This window comes from Watersipora subatra, chromosome 9, assembly GCF_963576615.1.
Source record: "Watersipora subatra chromosome 9, tzWatSuba1.1, whole genome shotgun sequence".
Lineage (NCBI taxonomy): Eukaryota > Metazoa > Bryozoa > Gymnolaemata > Cheilostomatida > Watersiporidae > Watersipora > Watersipora subatra.
Window position 1 is genome coordinate 42,278,380 of NC_088716.1, and position 18,678 is coordinate 42,297,057.

General features: G+C 38.5%; 1 protein-coding gene across 2 annotated transcripts in view; it reads left to right on the top strand.

Moving 5' to 3' along the window:
• Positions 1-18,678, top strand: part of LOC137403936 (myosin heavy chain, cardiac muscle isoform-like) — a 37,034-nt gene that overhangs the window by 11,522 nt on the left and 6,834 nt on the right. Inside the window, exons 7-20 of one of the 2 annotated variants that reach the window (XM_068090062.1) lie at positions 2,518-2,604; positions 4,539-4,738; positions 5,423-5,927; positions 6,477-6,650; positions 7,072-7,209; positions 7,872-8,030; positions 8,271-8,315; positions 8,934-9,473; positions 11,205-11,300; positions 12,180-12,372; positions 12,742-12,824; positions 13,819-13,965; positions 15,847-15,963; positions 18,142-18,321. In XM_068090062.1, coding sequence (XP_067946163.1) covers positions 2,518-2,604; positions 4,539-4,738; positions 5,423-5,927; positions 6,477-6,650; positions 7,072-7,209; positions 7,872-8,030; positions 8,271-8,315; positions 8,934-9,473; positions 11,205-11,300; positions 12,180-12,372; positions 12,742-12,824; positions 13,819-13,965; positions 15,847-15,963; positions 18,142-18,321 — 2,664 coding nt within the window. The remainder of the gene's footprint in view (positions 1-2,517; positions 2,605-4,538; positions 4,739-5,422; positions 5,928-6,476; positions 6,651-7,071; positions 7,210-7,871; positions 8,031-8,270; positions 8,316-8,933; positions 9,474-11,204; positions 11,301-12,179; positions 12,373-12,741; positions 12,825-13,818; positions 13,966-15,846; positions 15,964-18,141; positions 18,322-18,678) is intronic. The other variant, XM_068090063.1, reaches the window with a different exon arrangement.

Sequence of the window (18,678 nt, forward strand, 5' to 3'; positions counted from 1 at the left end):
ACGTAGTCTGAATGCGGTCTATCCACGATGTATTAAAATTCTAACACATTGATCATCCTAGTAGAATCTTGTAATATATCAAAAGATTTGATCTCCAGAAAAGAGCCGCCTTAGAATCATCGACATGCTAAAATGGCTGCCAGCGGCGGGTACTTGTTCGAGCCAATAGATGTGTGCCATCAAGTAATAAGATATACCATAGGTGTTTCCACTTGTATGGGTTTGCAGTTATAAACGAGTAGTCTGTTTACAGGTTGTTAAAAGGTATTTACTAGCTGGAGTGTGATTCACTTTTAGTGAAAGCGTTTGTCACCATTTACCATCATCTACATACTTTGCCATAGTTCATAGACTACACACAGGCAAGCATGCATTTCGCAGATACAGGAGAGTTCACTTGAGGGACATATATATAGTTGTATTAGAACATTTTACCCAGCACTCCTGTATTCAAATTTTAAAAAAAATCTTGCCCGACTTGAAATAAGAATGTTACCGTACAAAGCCATCGCAGATCTATTTGCAATTCTTCCAAAAAAGCAACACATAGCCCTATGAACTAAGTTAAAAAGCTAGCTTTTAAAGTGACCTCCTACAGAACTGCAACCGGTGTTTCAGGCATCCATTCCGATAGGTTGTGGTGATATGAAGCTACTGTGTTTAAGCTCTTGCATAATGTAAAATTAATTGTTGAGGAGTTTTGGCAGGAAATCTTTTAAAATTTGACTGATCGCAAACAAATTTAATGAATTTTTGCTGGCAGACGGCATTATAAATTGTGGTTTCACATTAGTACAAAGTTGCCTAAGCACCATGTTTTAGCACCATTTAAAGTCACAGTCGAGAGTTGAAAACCTGCGTTACAAATGTTGGTCGGTCGCGTTTTTAAAACAAATTTTATATCGCCGCAATAGAAGAGAATAATCATATTGTTATAGATAATTTTGATGTAGAAATGTTTGATGTCTGTAATTCATTAAGTTTCTTAGTTTCTTTTGAAAAGTTCCATGACCAGCAATATTCCAGAGCACTGCCATCATGTAGATTGTAGTTGAGATACCAGCTACAAATCTGTGGCAATTCAGTCTTTCAAATCATTCTTATTGAAACAGCTAATCAACTAGTATGCGTGGGGGGTTGTTTATCATAGATGATCGCTAACTGGCGTCTATAATGTAACTGCAATCTAATGCTTGTAAACTGTACAAATACCAGCCAGCATGTCGTATTCTAGCCTCTACGCAATACTCTTCGAATGTACATATAAACAATTTGCTTCAACCTCAGCCTGTCAAAAACCTTGAATCAATAAAATTTAATATATTTCTGTATCAATAGTGATTAATTTACTTGGTTCTTTTAAGTTCTGTAGCAGTTCTCATGTCTTTTTTTTTTTGAATAGCGAGTATATTGGGAAGCATCAAGCTGGTACTAGGCCTAGTGCTACATGTAGCATCAGTACGTGTAGGTGTATGTACATGTAGGTACATGTGTGTATGCGCGTGAAGGCAGTCTCTTTACTCGCAGCTACAGTAGGTGCTCCTACAACGTAAATAATCAATTCCAGCAATGTTGACGTTATAGTTATAGGGAATTCACGTTATAAGAAGAGTGAATTACATGTCAATTGCCTGATCCGTCCCAAGATCTTTCCAAACTCACCCCTTTGGTCCTGCAAAAAGGAAAAACTTGACTCAACTCTTTTAATTTATAGGCTGTACTGTAACTGCAGTATTATTGGTTTGCATCGAAAACTTTTCTCCTTTTTATAATCAATCTCACTGGTTTTATAGACCAAAATTTTGTAACATATTGATGGAGACTGCACATTTTCGATGTTCATTTACAATGTTTGTAGTATTTTTTCTAAACAGCAGTCTATTCTGGAAAGTAAAACTAATAACTGATATTTTATGCGCCTACAATAAAGCAAAACAAAAATATGTTTTACGATAAAGAGCGATGTATATTTGATCGTCATCTATCTGTATCTAGGGGTCAAGGTTACGATAAAAGATAGCTTTCAGCGATACTCCAACTCATGACATTCAGATTGGTAGGCCGACGCTGTAACACCTGCACCAATCAATCGCATTCAAGTATTTATTAACAGTTGCGCATTTATCTTATTCTCTGTTTTGTCGACCCGTTTGACGATCTATTACGACGAACTAGGATGCTGCAAAAGTTATATATAATAGATATAACGCTGTACGCACACGTCGTTTTTTCTTCCGCAAGTGCAGCGAGATAAATTAAGATTTAAATCGAATTCGAAAACTCGCCCGACTAGACACTTTACGTTATATGGAATTTTTTACGTAGTATGAAGCAAAAACTTGACATACATCGTTTCCGTTATCTCGAATTTACGTTATAGGAGCGTCCACTGTATCTCATATTACAAACATCAAAACTTATGAGATGTTATATCTTATACTTATTATATGTTATTTATGAGCCTATGTTATATACATGTATGTATAATGTTAAATTAAAGCTAGTTTCCTTTTCTAGAGCTGGCAGGAAGAGTGTGACAACTGCAGACGCCTGCAGAAGGAGAGGAATGAGTTCTCAACAAAGTTTATAGTTGCTGACGAAAAGGTGAGTGAAATTCCAGTCTGTGTGTTGGTGAAGTTGTCTGGCATAAATGGTTTAGCCGTTGTGGAGGAATCCTTAGTTAGATAAAAACATTTGCTAGATAGCATTCTTTTTTTAGAACACGTTTGAAGGTTGTGTCAGTGTCCAAAGGAGTTTCGAGGTTGTTTTACACGTTTGTTGTGTACAATTTGATATCACAGATCCTCAGTTAGCCCAAAATTTAATATTTACTATAATAAGAGCCGTGTCTGTCCATCTGTCCCAAGAAATTAGACAGAGCTTTGAGCATTAGGAAAAAAGATTGCACTGCATAGGAATCAAACCCAGGCATTCAGTGTCCTAACCAAGCGCACTACCATCAGCACCACTCAACCAACTTTCCACATTTTGGAATAATTGTGAAGATACTCATTACACATGATGATCTCTCATAGTGCACGGGACTGTGATAAGTAAGTGTGCTATGAGAGATCATAGTGCACGGGACTGTGATAAGTCAGTGTGCTATGAGAGATCATAGTGCACGGGACTGTGATAAGTCAGTGCGCTATGAGAGATCATAGCGCACGGGACTGATAAGTAAGTGTGCTATGAGAGATCATAGTGCACGGGACTGTGATAAGTAAGTGTGCTATGAGAGATCATAGTGCACAGGACTGTGATAAGTAAGTGTGCTATGAGAGATCATAGTGCACGGGACTGTGATAAGTAAGTGTGCTATGAGAGATCATAGTGCACGGGACTGTGATAGGTCAGTGTGCTATGAGAGATCATAGTGCACGGGACTGTGATAAGTAAGTGTGCTATGAGCGATCATAGTGCACGGGACTGTGATAAGTCAGTGCGCTATGAGAAATCATAGGGCACTGACTTCTATACTAGTCTTAATAAAATGCTCGGCATTCTTTTTCTTTAATGTTATTGCTCAAGAAGCTGTCCAATGCCACACATTTGGCCTTGATGATTTTTGTCTAGAAATGTCGAGCTCCTCCAAAATAAAGAGGATCTCATGACTACATATATTTTCTGGTTGTCTCTAAATAGCTATAAGCATTCAGTACAGCAGTAACATCTGTCAAGCTTGCGCTATAAACATTCCTTGGAGCAGCAATAGCAATCCTCCTCTGCTAAGTCATTGTCTGGGGTTTAAAGAGAGGTTGGCTAGAAGTTGTCCTATCGCTTTCCTCTAAATGCTGTATAAACATATGAGTAGCCGGTGCTGATGAAACCGTATATTTATCTCTTACTAACCGAATGCCTGGTGTTGCATGGGTAACAGAATAATTACCTAATCAATTTGAGTAACTTACCTGGAAAGCTAGGTCTTTACTAAAATCTTTACTAAAACAATAAGCTGGCGTTTTGGGCCAGCTTAACAATTGTTACGCGTAAAAGTCAGCCATGCTAGTTATTAACCCCAAGCAAGTGAGTATCTTAACCAATGTAATGACTATTTGCCCAATCAATTCATTGTGTTCCGTGCAGCTTAATGGTTAAGTTGGTTTCCTATACATCTGGAGGCCCTGAGATTAAATCCAGTTCTGTGTAGATTTTTTACTGCTAGATTTTAATTCCAATAACTGGACAAGGTTTTTAGCTAAAAGACAAACAATGAGATTTATATACGGTATATAAATAAATGATATGCATGACTGTTGATGTCATTTTTAGTGTATGAGTACTTTTTCTGAGCGTTTTAACTGCAATCAAGTTTTGTCGATTGTAATCTTGAAACATCATGGCCGTCAGATCACCTAAAGCAACAACAAAAATCTCAAATGATATACTGTAAAACATCTATACTTTCTGATAAAATCTTTTAAAATTTGACATGAGTGACCCTTGAAGGACATTCTACGCATAGGCATTCCATGCTTCAGCTGATATCAGAGTCTGTGTTACTTTAACCTACATGAGTCTGAGCTCCCTTGCTGCAGGTCAAGTCATATGAGCGGCGAGTGGCCAGGTACAAGGTGCTGCTTGGGGAGGATGCAGTGCAGAAGGAAGACCTGATTGCTGATCTGCAGGAGGAGCTCAAGGAGTGTCAGGAGCAATTGACGGAGAAGACAGGAGAACTTAACTCCACAACGTCTGAACTCGGTCAGATGCAGCTGATGCTTAGCTCTCTTAATGACAGGTGATGAGTCGTGTGACACAGTATGTGGCAGACCATGTTTTGTGTAATGTGACAGGTTGAAGCAGGTCAATGAAGGGACTTGTCACTTGTACTGTGACGGATTAATAGAGTAAACCAGATGGTGTAACGGATCAGGTAGCTTGTACCGTTGGTTTGCTATAAGGTTAACTTATCTATCAAAAAGGCATTGAGTTATCAAAAGTGGATATTATTCTTCAGCTGTTTAAAACCTGTTTTAAACCTTAAAATTGTGAGAATTTTATTACAAAATATTAAAATTTTATTAAGGTTATTACAAAGTAGCATTAAGCAAAGCGATGTCTGGAATTTCATTCTATCATTTTCAATCAGATACTCGCAGGTTTAATGTGCTGGTTCTCATAAACCAGATGGAATTTTGAAACCAAAAATTTTTAATGACCTGGTAAAAGGTATGGAACTTGTGTTTGAAGTTTGGATGAAATCAGCCAAAAATGTTAAAACACGTGGCGTTTACACGGACAAACAGACAGACACAGACAAAGTGATGTTTATTAATATAGATACTGACATCTAGTTCTACTTCTTTGCTGCATTTATAATGCTGGGCTGAACTTTAATATGATTGCATTCATTCTTGCCGACTATCAAGTTATTTCATTGGTCAAACATAACAACGAGCATTAATCTCATATACTATTGCAGGTGCGAGACGTCTGACCAGTCATTTCAGCCTTTTGACTCGACACAGGGTTCCCTGAACATGCTGCAGTCAGGGGAGCAGCTAGCTCAACAGTGTCAGCTGAAGGCCGATGAACTCACCTCGCTGCAACGGCAACTCACAGAGGTCAAGGAGAACTCATCGGCAGAGCTCGAGCGAGTTATATTAGATTATGAGCAGAAGCTGGAAGCTTCATACGAATCTGTTGCCGATGCGAAAGATCTGCAGGCAAAAATAAAGCTTTTGTCTCAGGAGAACTCTGACCTGCAGTCAAAGCTTGAGTCCATAGAAAGTGTGAAGGAGAGGACATCGCACTTAGAGTCCGAGAGGCTGGAAATGAAAGCAAGGATTATGAGCTATGAGGAAGAGACATTGGCCTATCAGAACGAACTTGAACAATTATTAGCCAATCAGGAAGAAGAAATGGAGAGGAATGAACAACTGCAGCAACAACTACAGTATGCCAGTTCAACTATAGAAGATCTGAAGGTGGGGGTCTTGCTATTTAATTAGCTTAGACTCGCTTGGCCATGTCTTGTTTATAGTAGGAATGGAAAACCACTGACAGAAGTTTTATTTTTAAGGATTTTTGACAACTTTCGTCTATGATTGTTGATCGATCTCTCAATATAATATCGATTAGGCCATCATAACATAATCAGTTACATAATTGCTGTGCGGAAACTAGAAAAAAAAAGGAAAATAATAAAGCAACTTTTGAATTTAAAATCACATATTGCAATGGCAATTCCCTTAAATTTGACCAAATATTTTATAGTCATTGGAAATTTTTACTGCTCACACACTATAAGGCAACAGATGCATTTAACTGCTTGTAAATGGCCTCTTATTCCTTGGGTAGCGTTACAGACCATAGTTTTTGTTTGACGTCAAGCGATTCAAAACTTAGCATGCATCTATCATAGTTTATTTCTTATCATCATAAAATCAAAAATGTGTTATAAAAGTTGGGTGTATCATTAGACCTCTCAAGCTTGCTCTTACCGTGATTATAAATTGTGTTGAACCAATGCATAGGGTCAACTAGAGGGCAATGATCTCTCTAGTGAAGATGAATTGAAAAAGCTTAATGAGCAATACACACTCCTCGAGGATCAACATTCAGAGCTACTGGAGAAGTTGTCTTCTCTTACTACCTTGTATGAAGCGACGGTGGAAAAACTCAATGGTACATCCACAAAGCATCTACAGGTGAGCGTGGCCAACGGTGAAATGTTAAGTTTTTAAAAGTTGCTTTTTTTAATGAAAATTTAGCGATGATAGTCTGAAGTCGAGTAAACAACGAAATCTCTAACGGTTAGGATGAGGGAATGCTTACATTTTTGGGCTATATTTAGATTCTAAGGCTGTTCTAGAGCATTGATGGAATTACTGTAGAGCATTCATTTTGTTCCCATCAAGGCGGAGTCTAAATGATTATATAAACATCACGTTACCCCGAGATTATGTTTCAATTGGTGTTGTTATTATTCTCTTGCGCAATCAGGCCATACTGGAATTCTGTTACTGCGCTCTTGGATACAATTGTAACCGAGGCTGCTCTTCTGTCTGCAGGCTTACTCTCATTACACATATCATCTCGTCAACTATTAACTCTAGGGCTATGTTGCAGCTGAAGACTGATCACCAGAAGGTGTCAACTGACTACGCAGCGCTGCAGCAGATCCATGAGATACTCAGCGATGAGGTCGAACAGCTGATGGAGGAGAAAGAGACACTCTCTCGGACAAATTCTCAACTCAAACAAAAGGTAGACATAGGGCATCTACTTTGTTCTACAATTTTTTCTTACGAGAAAGCACCATCCACTATCTTTTATTTCTTAAACTTTGTCAAAACTAGTATTTTATCCATTTTAAAAGAAACCGCAAAAGCCTTTGTTTTGTTTATTGCACTTGATAAGTCGGGAAAAATAAAAGATCGATCTAATAAATCGAAACACTCAACCAGATAGCCAAAGACTTGTGATAGTTACACAAATCACAACACAGATAAAGGCAAACACGGCAGCCGTGAGTTCTCATTGTCCTCTGCAACCTCTTACGAGGCTTGTCACAGCGTCAATCATTGCCTCATCCATCTATGCTATTTGAGTCAGCTGTATAGGAAAATTCTGCTGCATGGCAGCAATCTCTCATCTCTTTCCTAGTCAGCTGCTATGAGTCTCTACTTGCAAATGCTGAACATCGTTGGCTGAACTTTAAGTGTAGTGACAAACACATGCATAACTAGTAATTGTCTGACCATTTTATTTTTACTATTAATAGGTTAGAGAAGACAATTTTAATATCTCCAACAGACTTGGTGACATTTATTGTAATGCTATATTAGTTATATCGCTTGTACTGATGACTATAATTGTCAAGTATTTTATACTCAAGTATGGCACAAGAGTCTACATTGAACTTGTAGATGAAGGTTGAAGAAGAGTTTCACGCTGAGGAGCTGGCCGATGGTGATCAGAAGTTGTCTACTCTCACTGTGGAGTTTTCAGATCTAGAAATTAGTAAGACTCGGTTAGAAGATGAGTGTGAAGATTTGAAAGCTCGACTTGAAAATTTGCAGGATCAGGTTGGCATTCACATTATATCTAAAGATTTTAAATGGTATTTATCTTGTTATTTTGTTGTATTATTTATTAAAATTATTTTCTTTAGTCTTTGTCAACTTATGTTGGGTAGTTTGTTTCCTTTTAGTTGTTTGTGTTTGTTTTAGACACTGTTTTTAAGCTAGTTTGAATTCTAAATTCGTTAATAATGACTAAAAACTGTACTTGCCTTGAAATCAGACAATCATATGCTCATTTTGCAGTTGAAGCTCCTAGCAGAGGCTGAAGAAGAAATTGAGCAATTGAAGGTAAGAACAAAGAAATACAATGCTTGATTTTCATTTTTTTAACAAAGCAAGGTTATGACGTTGACTCTGAACTGAGCACATCTTATAGTAACTATTATCATATCATTATTAACCTTTATTATTGTTATATTAGCTATTATTATTGTTAACCATTATTATTGTTATAGTAACTATTATCATTGTTCAACTTTTGATGTTTTTTAAATATCTGCCAGTCAAGTGTGTATTTAGTTAGGAAAACTAAACGCTATAAAGACACAGTAAAACTGACTGAAAACCTTAATTATGGTAAAGTAAAAGCTTTCATTTGCTAAATTTTTTAAAGTTTTCAAGAATGTGATTTGCATAAATCACAAGCACTTGCATGGTTTATGATTTTGTGACATATTTTTTGTTCTTGTCAGGAATGATTAAACGTTTAACGAAAATTTAGTTTGAGTTAGTTATCTTAAACAGATAACGAGGTGTTGACAACAATTGTTTACATGAAAGCCTGAATCTAAGTTTGTATCCAGTTCATGTAGGAAGGTAATGGATCTTATCAGCCTACAAAGTTTGCATCAAAGTATGTTCAGGTTTGTTAAGGTTTTTTTTAGATTTGTTTTGGTTTTACTTTAGTCGCAGGTTTTGGAGCTTGAGAAAGATAACTTTCAACTAGCTGAGAGCGTCCGCTGTCTGACAGCTCAGATGGATGCAAAGACCGAGGAAGTTAAAACAGCCGCTGAGGAAAAAGAGAACCTACGCGAACAACTAGACAAGATGTCTGCTGAATTGAACCAGAAGTCAAGTGACAGCGAACAGGGGAATAGGCGATCGGAAAAACGATATAACAAAGTGATTGCTGACTATGATAGGCTGAATAATCATCATCAATTGCTATTGGCTGAACACAATGACCTTGACAATAAATTTAATCGGCTGAAGCAAGAGCGTAAGTCTCTCGACGAGGAATATCGTGACATGCAGCTCGATTTTGACCTGCTGAATGAGCAACTACAAACAGTTCAGTCATCCAATGAGAAGATTGCACAGCAGAATACTGAACTTTCTATGGACTGTGATAGGCTGAGGGAAGAATTAACTGAATCACAATCAGCTTACGAGACTCTCAAAGAGAGTCAAGGAAAAGAACAATTGTCTGAGTTGGAAGAAGAAAAGGTAGGCTGCTCTTTTCTCTTATTTGCTAATAGTAATACTTTTTTAACATCATTAGGAATGTTATAAAGATCTAAATGCAGTATTTTACGAAGATGCTCTACCTCCCGGTTAGTTGACAGGCTTTGGTACTGTCATTCTGGCAGAGCATTTTCTGTGTCAGCAGGTAGAGTTGAGTATGTCATTGTGTATATCACCGGTTCCAATTTTGCAAATATGCACAAGAGACAACCTGAACACAGGCTTTTGTTGTGTCAGGATATTCGGAGTAATCTTATCCCTCCTAGAGCAAGCTTCTCTAGCAAGGGTTAGCAAACTCCATATCTATTTTACACGGTATTTACAGTAGGAGATGATGATAAGTACTCGCAAACTTTAGATATCTAATTCTGGCATCAGATCCCTGTGTAGTGTGTTTGAGTATGAAATAGGTGTAGAGCCTTTCAATGATTTCAATTGCATCATACCCCTGTAAAAGAATTATGGTATGAAAAATATTATTATGGAATTTTTTTCGAACGCATCTACATGCTAAAGCTATTATCTTGGTGATTGTATGTCATTGAAATTGGTGTGTTGGGGATAACTCCAAGTTTCTTATTGCCTTAGCCTCAATGTTCACTCATTGCTACCCCTATTCAATAGCAGATATTTTCTATGTGTACTCTGGAGAGTTATGCGAAGGGAGACCAAACCCTCCTGAGTTTGATAATGAAAGACATGGCTGTTTGACCTTGCATTCACTCACACTATATTTTGGTGCTGAACACTTGCTATATAGCGTACTACTTGGTTGTTGCCAGACTTCTCCTGCCTTTTTTATCTGGTTGAGATGCCTTTCTTGGTTTCTTTCATATCATGCTCACGAGTTATGTTCTCAATGTATCATTATCTTATTCACACTAAATCGTCACTTGCTTTTGCTTGTCGCATCATTTCTTTAGCTGACATCTGTCAATCTATCATTCACTTCTCGCTGGGTATCAGCTACCTGTCTCTATTTGACATCAGGCTATCCGTCTACATTTGTCATGTCATTTGCGTCGTCTCATGACCTTTCCGACTATTTTTTACAACTAGTAAAGCGAATTGTCTAAGAGAAATGAATGAGATGGCCTGTATTTGGAAGAAACTTTTCACAATAATCTCTCTCCCTGTGAACGAGTGACTGACATCTCATTTATATCTGCCTGTAGAATGGATTTTCCGGTCTCACATTGAATCTAGCCAACAATAAAACTGATCGCCGTCAAAGGATTATATGCCAAGCAATTATTTACGAACATGAGCCATAGACCTTATTGATTATTAGTGTCTCTTGCTTTTCACTGCAATGCAGTGTAAAACCACCTTCTATTCCGCCTATATCCCTCGCCGCTGAATAATCAATCACTCTTATGTAATCCGTCGATTTACCTGGCGTGGCCTAAGGACTGGCTAGCTAAGACAGCGTGTACACAGAACTTGCATAATCAGCCTTGACCAGGTGGCAGGTTTGTGTTGGAATTACGAATAAAGTAGGTGGTTGTGAGTGTCAAGTCTACGCTCCGTTGGTTGACTTGCTTGTCCAAGGCAGTTCTTTGTCTCATCTTCTGCATTTTCAATCATCCATAGAAGTCTGCTAAAATATACCGAGGTTCCTCATTAGTGTCGATGAAGGAACATGATTAGTGATATGGTGTGGATCACAGGCTTTAGCGGTTTGGTGGTAACATAATGGTTGGTGAGTTGTAGAGGGTGACAGAAGAAGCTCTCGAGCAGTCACTGACGCAGTTGCAAAACTCCGAAGAAGCGTTAACAAAACAACATCAACTCTACATTTCTCAGAAGGTGCGTAGCGTGTGATTTCCGCTATAAACTATAATCAGTTTACTTCTACTTTTCCTAATATACCAAAAGTGGAAGACAATCTGTATGCAGAAAGAACTTGAAAGAATACAGCAGTTTAATCCAAATCACATAAGGCAACGGCGGAGCATTTTAACCCCAATATTACAGAGATATTCTCACCCAGACCAGTGCTTCTAAATTATGTTTTTTATGCCCTTCTCCACCTCCTCCTTTGAGAAAAAAACATCTCACGCCCCTTACCATGATTATAAATAGTATCACATGTCTATAAAGTTGTTATAAGTAAATATAATATGTACATAACACTGTATCCGTAATACCATAAAAAGAAGAATGAAGTATGGATCAACTTATAACAAATAATAACTTTATTAACTGTAAAAGAAAGGAATTAATACTTCATACTCCTGTTTGACGCAAACAAAACCCTCATATCTCAGAGTGAATGCTTCTGACTATGAAAGCACTGCTAGTAGTTAGTACTAGTGCTATTAGCAACACCAGCCGTAGTTAGTGGAGGTGCAATTATGTTTTATTCTGGGACAATAAAAACAAGTTCCCCAAGGTCAAATGCACCCGTCTTGATAGCGCCTGATGCCCCCCCCCCCAGGGAGAGGGGGGATGCCCACTATTTGAGAATCATTGCTGTAGTTCAACTCCGCGAAGCTTTGAAATATCACAGCATTGCAAACTGAAGTAATAACATTGCGGAATCATAGGCATTTTGAGGGCACTTCATAGAGAACTAGAATTTGGCTGCGACAAATATACAATAAGCTAAGATTCTGCTGTCACCATAGTGTGCTGCTCAGTCAGTTGGTATTTATCAATGACCTTGAACTAATTGTCTATCGTTAGGCCCAGTGGCAGGTGGAAATGGAAGACGCCACAAACAAAACCATTGACCTGACAGAACGAATTATTTTGCTGGAGAAGGCAGCCAATCAGCTGGAGGGTGACAACAGAGAGTTGGCTAAAAAGTTGCAGGATAGCCTTAGCACTTGTTCCAACAACGAGACGTCGTATAACTTAGAACTAGCAAGACTTAGAGGTTAGTATTAAAGCAACTATATCATTTTTATATCATATTTTAAGTTTTATGATGATAAGAAATAAGCTAAGATATATAAAATGCTCAGTTTAGAATTGCTTGATTTCAAACAAAGAATATAGTGTGTAAGTATAAACAAGAAACAAGAAGTCATTTTCAAGTAGTTAGATGCAACTGCTGCCTTATATTTTGCGAATAGTAAAAGAATTTCAACAGTTTCCTGTAAATAATTGGTTAGATTTAAGGGAATTACATATTTCAATTTTTCAAATTTACAAGTTGCTCTGTTATTTTCCTTTTACTGGTTTCAACACTGCAGTTATTTAAATGAATAGTAACTACAACTATCATTGCTGTCTCTGCTGTCAGGTTCCAATGCTGAGTTGGAGGAGGAAGTTGATAGACTCAGGTCTCATAGTGAGACTCTAGAGAGACAGTTGCAGTCCCTTCAGGTGATGAACACAGCTGAGTCGTCTAGCATTCCCCAGGCTAGTAGAGCTTTTCCTTTTGTATCCGTCGGTAATAATTAAATAAAAGGTAATGCTCAAAAGTCATTTGAATTATAAGTAATATAGAACCTGCTAGCACTTGCTACTTTTTTAGCTATTTGTCAATTAATTGTACTTGAAATGCCTGAGCTGTGTGTGAGAGTAACATGTAGAGGAGGCAATATTGGAGTTGTCAAACTACACTGTTCATTACCTAGCAACAAATGTTGGTGTGTCTGACAGGGCTTGTTATTTCTGGACTTATCAGTTGTTACCAATTAATCAGGTATGTCGGGCCACCTCAGCTTTCATGTAGACATCGTATTATTGACTTGATGTTTAGAGCTAGTTGGTTTGTTTACTACTCTTTCGTCAATATGTTTTACTAAATAATTGAATGTTCTCTCCCAGCCTGTTAGTTAGCACAAAGTTTGACTGCAGTTCATCATCCTCAACATACAGATAACATACATATACATACACATATATCATAGTTCAACATATAGATAACATTTGTTTAAAACAGGATGGACTGTGTGCGGTCTTTGAAAAAGTCAGGACACTGCAAACTCAGTACAGCAAAGTACTTTACAGTACTGAACAGTACGTTACAGTGCTGTGAGACCGAATATTTTAACACGTTCTGACACTGGTTCTGACACTAGTGAGCTATCTGTTTGAAAATAAAAGAAATCTCAGCATCACCAGGCTTAAAGCTAGTTTGGAATATAGATTAGTTGGTTTTATTGTTTTACTTAGCATTTGACTGAAAAGCTAAATTTAGATACAAAACCATTTGGTAGAATATATTTTGTTAGCTTAGATTTGACTTGTAGTAAAAGACAAAAGACTAATTTTTAATTCAAGTGCGCATATTGCACCCTGTTATTAGCTACTTATCATACTCAATTACTTGACTTGAAAATAAGTGTATTATTTACTGAACTACCCCGTTTAGGACCTGGATGAGATAGCTTCTCTAAAATCTGAGATCACACGATTAAACTCAGCTCACACCCTTCTTACTGATTCACTGGAGCTGAGGCTGAGACAGAGTAACTCTGACTCCATGGTTATCAAGGAGAGCTATGACTCCAAATCTGAGGTATTATCAATTATAGAGATATCTCTACCAGCATCTGTAATAGTTATACTCTAATAGCTGCAGTGATAAGGGAATTTTCTCACCAAAATTTATGATAACGTGATTTTTAAAGTAATAAGTTTTGACAAGGGTTTAGCAAACAGCAAGGTAATAGGACTGTGTCACCAAGGGTTGTCTGCTCTTTTCTTGATGAGGTTACCAATATGAAAATTAAACGTCTTAATCTTACATTATGTAGATAGTAATGGACAACTGCCTGCGATATGTTTATGACTAGTTCATCAGACTACTTAAGTTTGCTAAATAAGTAATTGCTAAAAGTTTGGTGTACACGAAGGACTCTAATGTCAACAGTATTTAACTCAGAAGTTATTTCCACATAATATAATTACTTCAAAAAGCAATTGGCTATATATTTATAAGGAAACATTCTATGGAAATGTAGTAAGCATTTTGATTCAAAGATATGTATTTAATTATATACTTTTTCCCAGAAAAATGTGCTTCTGATGATATAACGTTTGTACACCTTTCACAACAATTTTTTGAAATAAGGTCATGTTTATCACAGACCAAGTTCTACCTGTTTTATTAGAGTAATAAACATTTGATGCAATGCTTAAAAATATCAGATGATAAAATATGATTACGCTGTTGTTGCAAAAGTGTAATAATCGGCTTCCCAATATTAGTTGTCATGTGAAGCACTCAGTTTTGACTCTTCAACTGGTATAAACTGAGTACATGTTATTCATTATGGAAGTGGAAGTCATATTTGGTTATTACCTTAGTGAATGCACTATCCCAAGTATTTTCTTTTGCTATGACTATACAAGCAGGTGCTGATGTGATGTTTCATTTAATTATCACTACTTCACAATTTATCTGATTAACAAGCAGTTGTTTCCTCTTGTTTGCTTTGGCAATTTGTCAAACACAGACCTATTAGACTGCATATGCTTGTAGAGTTGAAAATTCTACTAAACCTTCGAAAAAGATTATAGATGTCTGCACATCGGTAGACAAAGTGAATTTTTGTTTAATTTTACGTGATGAGATTTGTTTGCACACAGATTGATCTTTTAAGATATTTATTAGATTGTTTATTGCGCATGAATCGATCAATCTGAAATCCTAACATAACTAATTATGTGGTGTGGACGAAATGCAGTGTCAATAATTCTCCAGACAGCTAATCAGCACATGAGTAGTTGACAGTATTCGATCTTTTTTAATTGTCAATCATGCAAAGTATCCAGTTTAGGAAGCACTTGCACTATTTAAAACGGTAGCTGTGCGCGTTGTAATTGTCAATCATAGTATTTAGTTGACAATGGTGGACTGTCGACGAATAAGTTGCAAAATACTCAGCAATAATCTCTGTCAGTCCAGTTGAAATATTTTTGCCAGATCAACAAGTCACTGATGACCAGATTAGATTGTTGAGTGTATCGCTTAGTATTGAGTTATGAAAGCGTTATTCACAAGCTAACATTACTAGCGAAAGATCTTATAGTCGTACAAGTCAGTCGTGAATTAATTTAATTCATCGTCGTTGGCTCTTGGGTTTATCTAGGAGTGAAAGCTTAGCTGCTGTCCAAGCCTATAAATTCGGAATAGGCTGTATAGCTGAGGTTTGACAAGCTTCAGATAAAGTAAAAGCGAATTATTTGTGAAGGCATAGCAGCATTTTTTCTACTGGCCATTGTCACTGCTCTCTATTGTCCCCCTCCGGTCTAAAGTTTGTTAATTTTCAGAGTTGTCTTTTCTATCAGGTATACCGGTTATTCGCTATTGAGGCAAAGCCTTTTTCTTACTACTGCAAATTTTTGTGTTATGACTTTCTAACATCTACTCAAGTGTTGACTCTGCTAATTGCAGGAGTTATCTGTTCTACAAAGCAAGCTACAGAATGTGCAAGCCGAGCTTGAGGAAGAAGTCTACAAAAACAAACAATTGGAGAACCGGTGCAATATATTAGACTCTGAGGCTAGTCAGGTTAGTCTTAGTCACACAGTGTCTCATTTTATGAAAATAACTTTTTTTACGATTATACCTTTGTATTATTGTAGTGGACTTACGAGCGCATAGCGCTTGCTTGTCAGTATAATTGCTGGGATCTAAATGTATACACAAAGTATGGCTTATTTTATTGGGTAAGAACATGGGGAAAGGCTGATGGCATTGCTTTGACCTTTGCCGTGGTAACCAGCTAGTCAGTAGTAGCCTTGTTTCCTGTATCACTCTCCATACTGTATACCATGCATGTGATTCAAGACCAACAGGTTTATGGTATCATCGGTGAGTCGAGTTATTTTGGATATTGTAGGTCATAAAGTTTTGGCAGGTTGGCAAGGTTTTGAACTCAGTATTTTTCCATGAAAAATTGGATTTAGCAAACCTTCTGTCTGTTATCGTTAGCTTTTTCAAATAGAGGGGTAGACCAAAGGGGAGTTCTGTACATGTATATTGGAAGTTTTGAAATGTTATTGTTGATTGAAAGCAGCTGATTGTCATAATCACAATTTTTAGCAGATATTCAAGAAATTTGACATTGTGCTGAGGAAAATATGCTATATGACCTCCTTGAACAGATTGTTTACTTCTTAAAACAGACAGATAATCTGACACGGACTGACAAACACAATTATCACTTTAGTTTACAGGTTAAGTAAATCATGATCACCGCACAAGTACTGAAAATATGTGTGATTTGTTTTTAAGATGATAAGTTCAAGTGAAACTTCTCAATAGCTGAAGTTGCAGTTTGTTGGTTACTGAGGTAGAGCTGGTTGGTCAAGTCTGAATATCATACACAGTGTGATATGGGCTTGTTATAGATGCTTCAAAGAGTCATGGTCTTACAAAACTGTCCACTTGCTAGACTGACCTGAACTTCCATTGTGTGCATGTCTGTACCTCGTGTCTGTACCTCGTGTCTGTACCTCGTGTCTGTACCTCGTGTCTGTACCTCGTGTCTGTACCTCGTGTCTGTACCTCGTGTCTGTACCTCGTGTCTGTACCTCGTGTCTGCACCTCGTGTCTGCACCTCGTGTCTGCACCTCGTGTCTGCACCTCGTGTCTGCACCTCGTGTCTGCACCTCGTGTCTGCACCTCGTGTCTGCACCTCGTGTCTGCACCTCGTGTCTGCACCTCGTGTCTGCACCTCGTGTCTGCACCTCGTGTCTGCACCTCGTGTCTGCACCTCGTGTCTGCACCTCGTGTCTGCACCTCGTGTCTGCACCTCGTGTCTGCACCTCGTGTCTGCACCTCGTGTCTGCACCTCGTGTCTGCACCTCGTGTCTGCACCTCGTGTCTGCACCTCGTGTCTGCACCTCGTGTCTGCACCTCGTGTCTGCACCTCGTGTCTGCACCTCGTGTCTGCACCTCGTGTCTGCACCTCGTGTCTGCACCTCGTGTCTGCACCTCGTGTCTGCACCTCGTGTCTGCACCTCGTGTCTGCACCTCGTGTCTGCACCTCGTGTCTGCACCTCGTGTCTGCACCTCGTGTCTGCACCTCGTGTCTGCACCTCGTGTCTGCACCTCGTGTCTGCACCTCGTGTCTGCACCTCGTGTCTGCACCTCGTGTCTGCACCTCGTGTCTGCACCTCGTGTCTGCACCTCGTGTCTGTACCGCATGTCTGTACCGCATGTCTGTACCGCATGTCTGTACCGCATGTCTGTACCGCATGTCTGTACCGCATGTCTGTACCGCATGTCTGTACCGCATGTCTGTACCGCATGTCTGTACCGCATGTCTGTACCGCATGTCTGTACCGCATGTCTGTACCGCATGTCTGCACCTCATATCTGCACCTCATATCTGTACCTCATGTCTGTACCTCATGTCTGTACCGCATGTCTGTACCGCATGTCTGTACCGCATGTCTGTACCTCATATCTGTACCTCATGTCTGTACCTCATGTCTTTCTAGTATTAGTAGCATAATAGTCATTTTTCAGGGCATTTTAGTGAGAGTTCTAGAGGTATCAAATGAGAAATGTATAGCTGCTTTAAACTCAAATCATAAAGTTGTTTATGCAAAAAGTATTACCAGTTGGACCTCTAAAGATACAAATCGTGATGCCTTTCAATATTCTAACAAATGTAGATGTACATGTAGATGTATGAGGCATGAAACATGAGACTCGAATAAAGGTGAAGCTTTTTTATAGAATTTAAAACTACTGAGGGAAGCCAATGAGAGAAGAAACATAGCAGAAAGTGAAATGCAGCAGCTGGCAGCGGAGTTAAGTGAGCACTTGGCTAGCAAGAGTGACTTGCTTCTGCATGAAACTGACTCTAACAAGGCTGTAGAGCTTGCAGAGTCAAGGATAGCTGCTCTGGAACAACAGGTGAGTAGTCTCTGCAAATCATTAGCAACAAGAAGGCAATATTGGTAGCTCTCGAGCCACAGATTGATGGTCTTAGTTGATCTCTAGCAACAAACAAGTGGGTGGTCTGGGTTGACATTGATCAACAGGTGGCTGGTCTCTGTTGACCTTGAGCAACAGTTAAGCTGTTTTTGTCTACCTTGAGTAGCAGTGCCCAGTCGCTGTGCAACAGATAGGTGGTCTCAGTTGGCTATTTGAGACAGTTTGGTGGTTTTAGCTGACCATGAGCTACAGGTAGTGACTTCTGTTGCACTTGAGAAGCGGCTAGGTAGTCTCAGTTCACCTGCAGCAACATGTGGGTGGCCTCTGTTTGTTGAG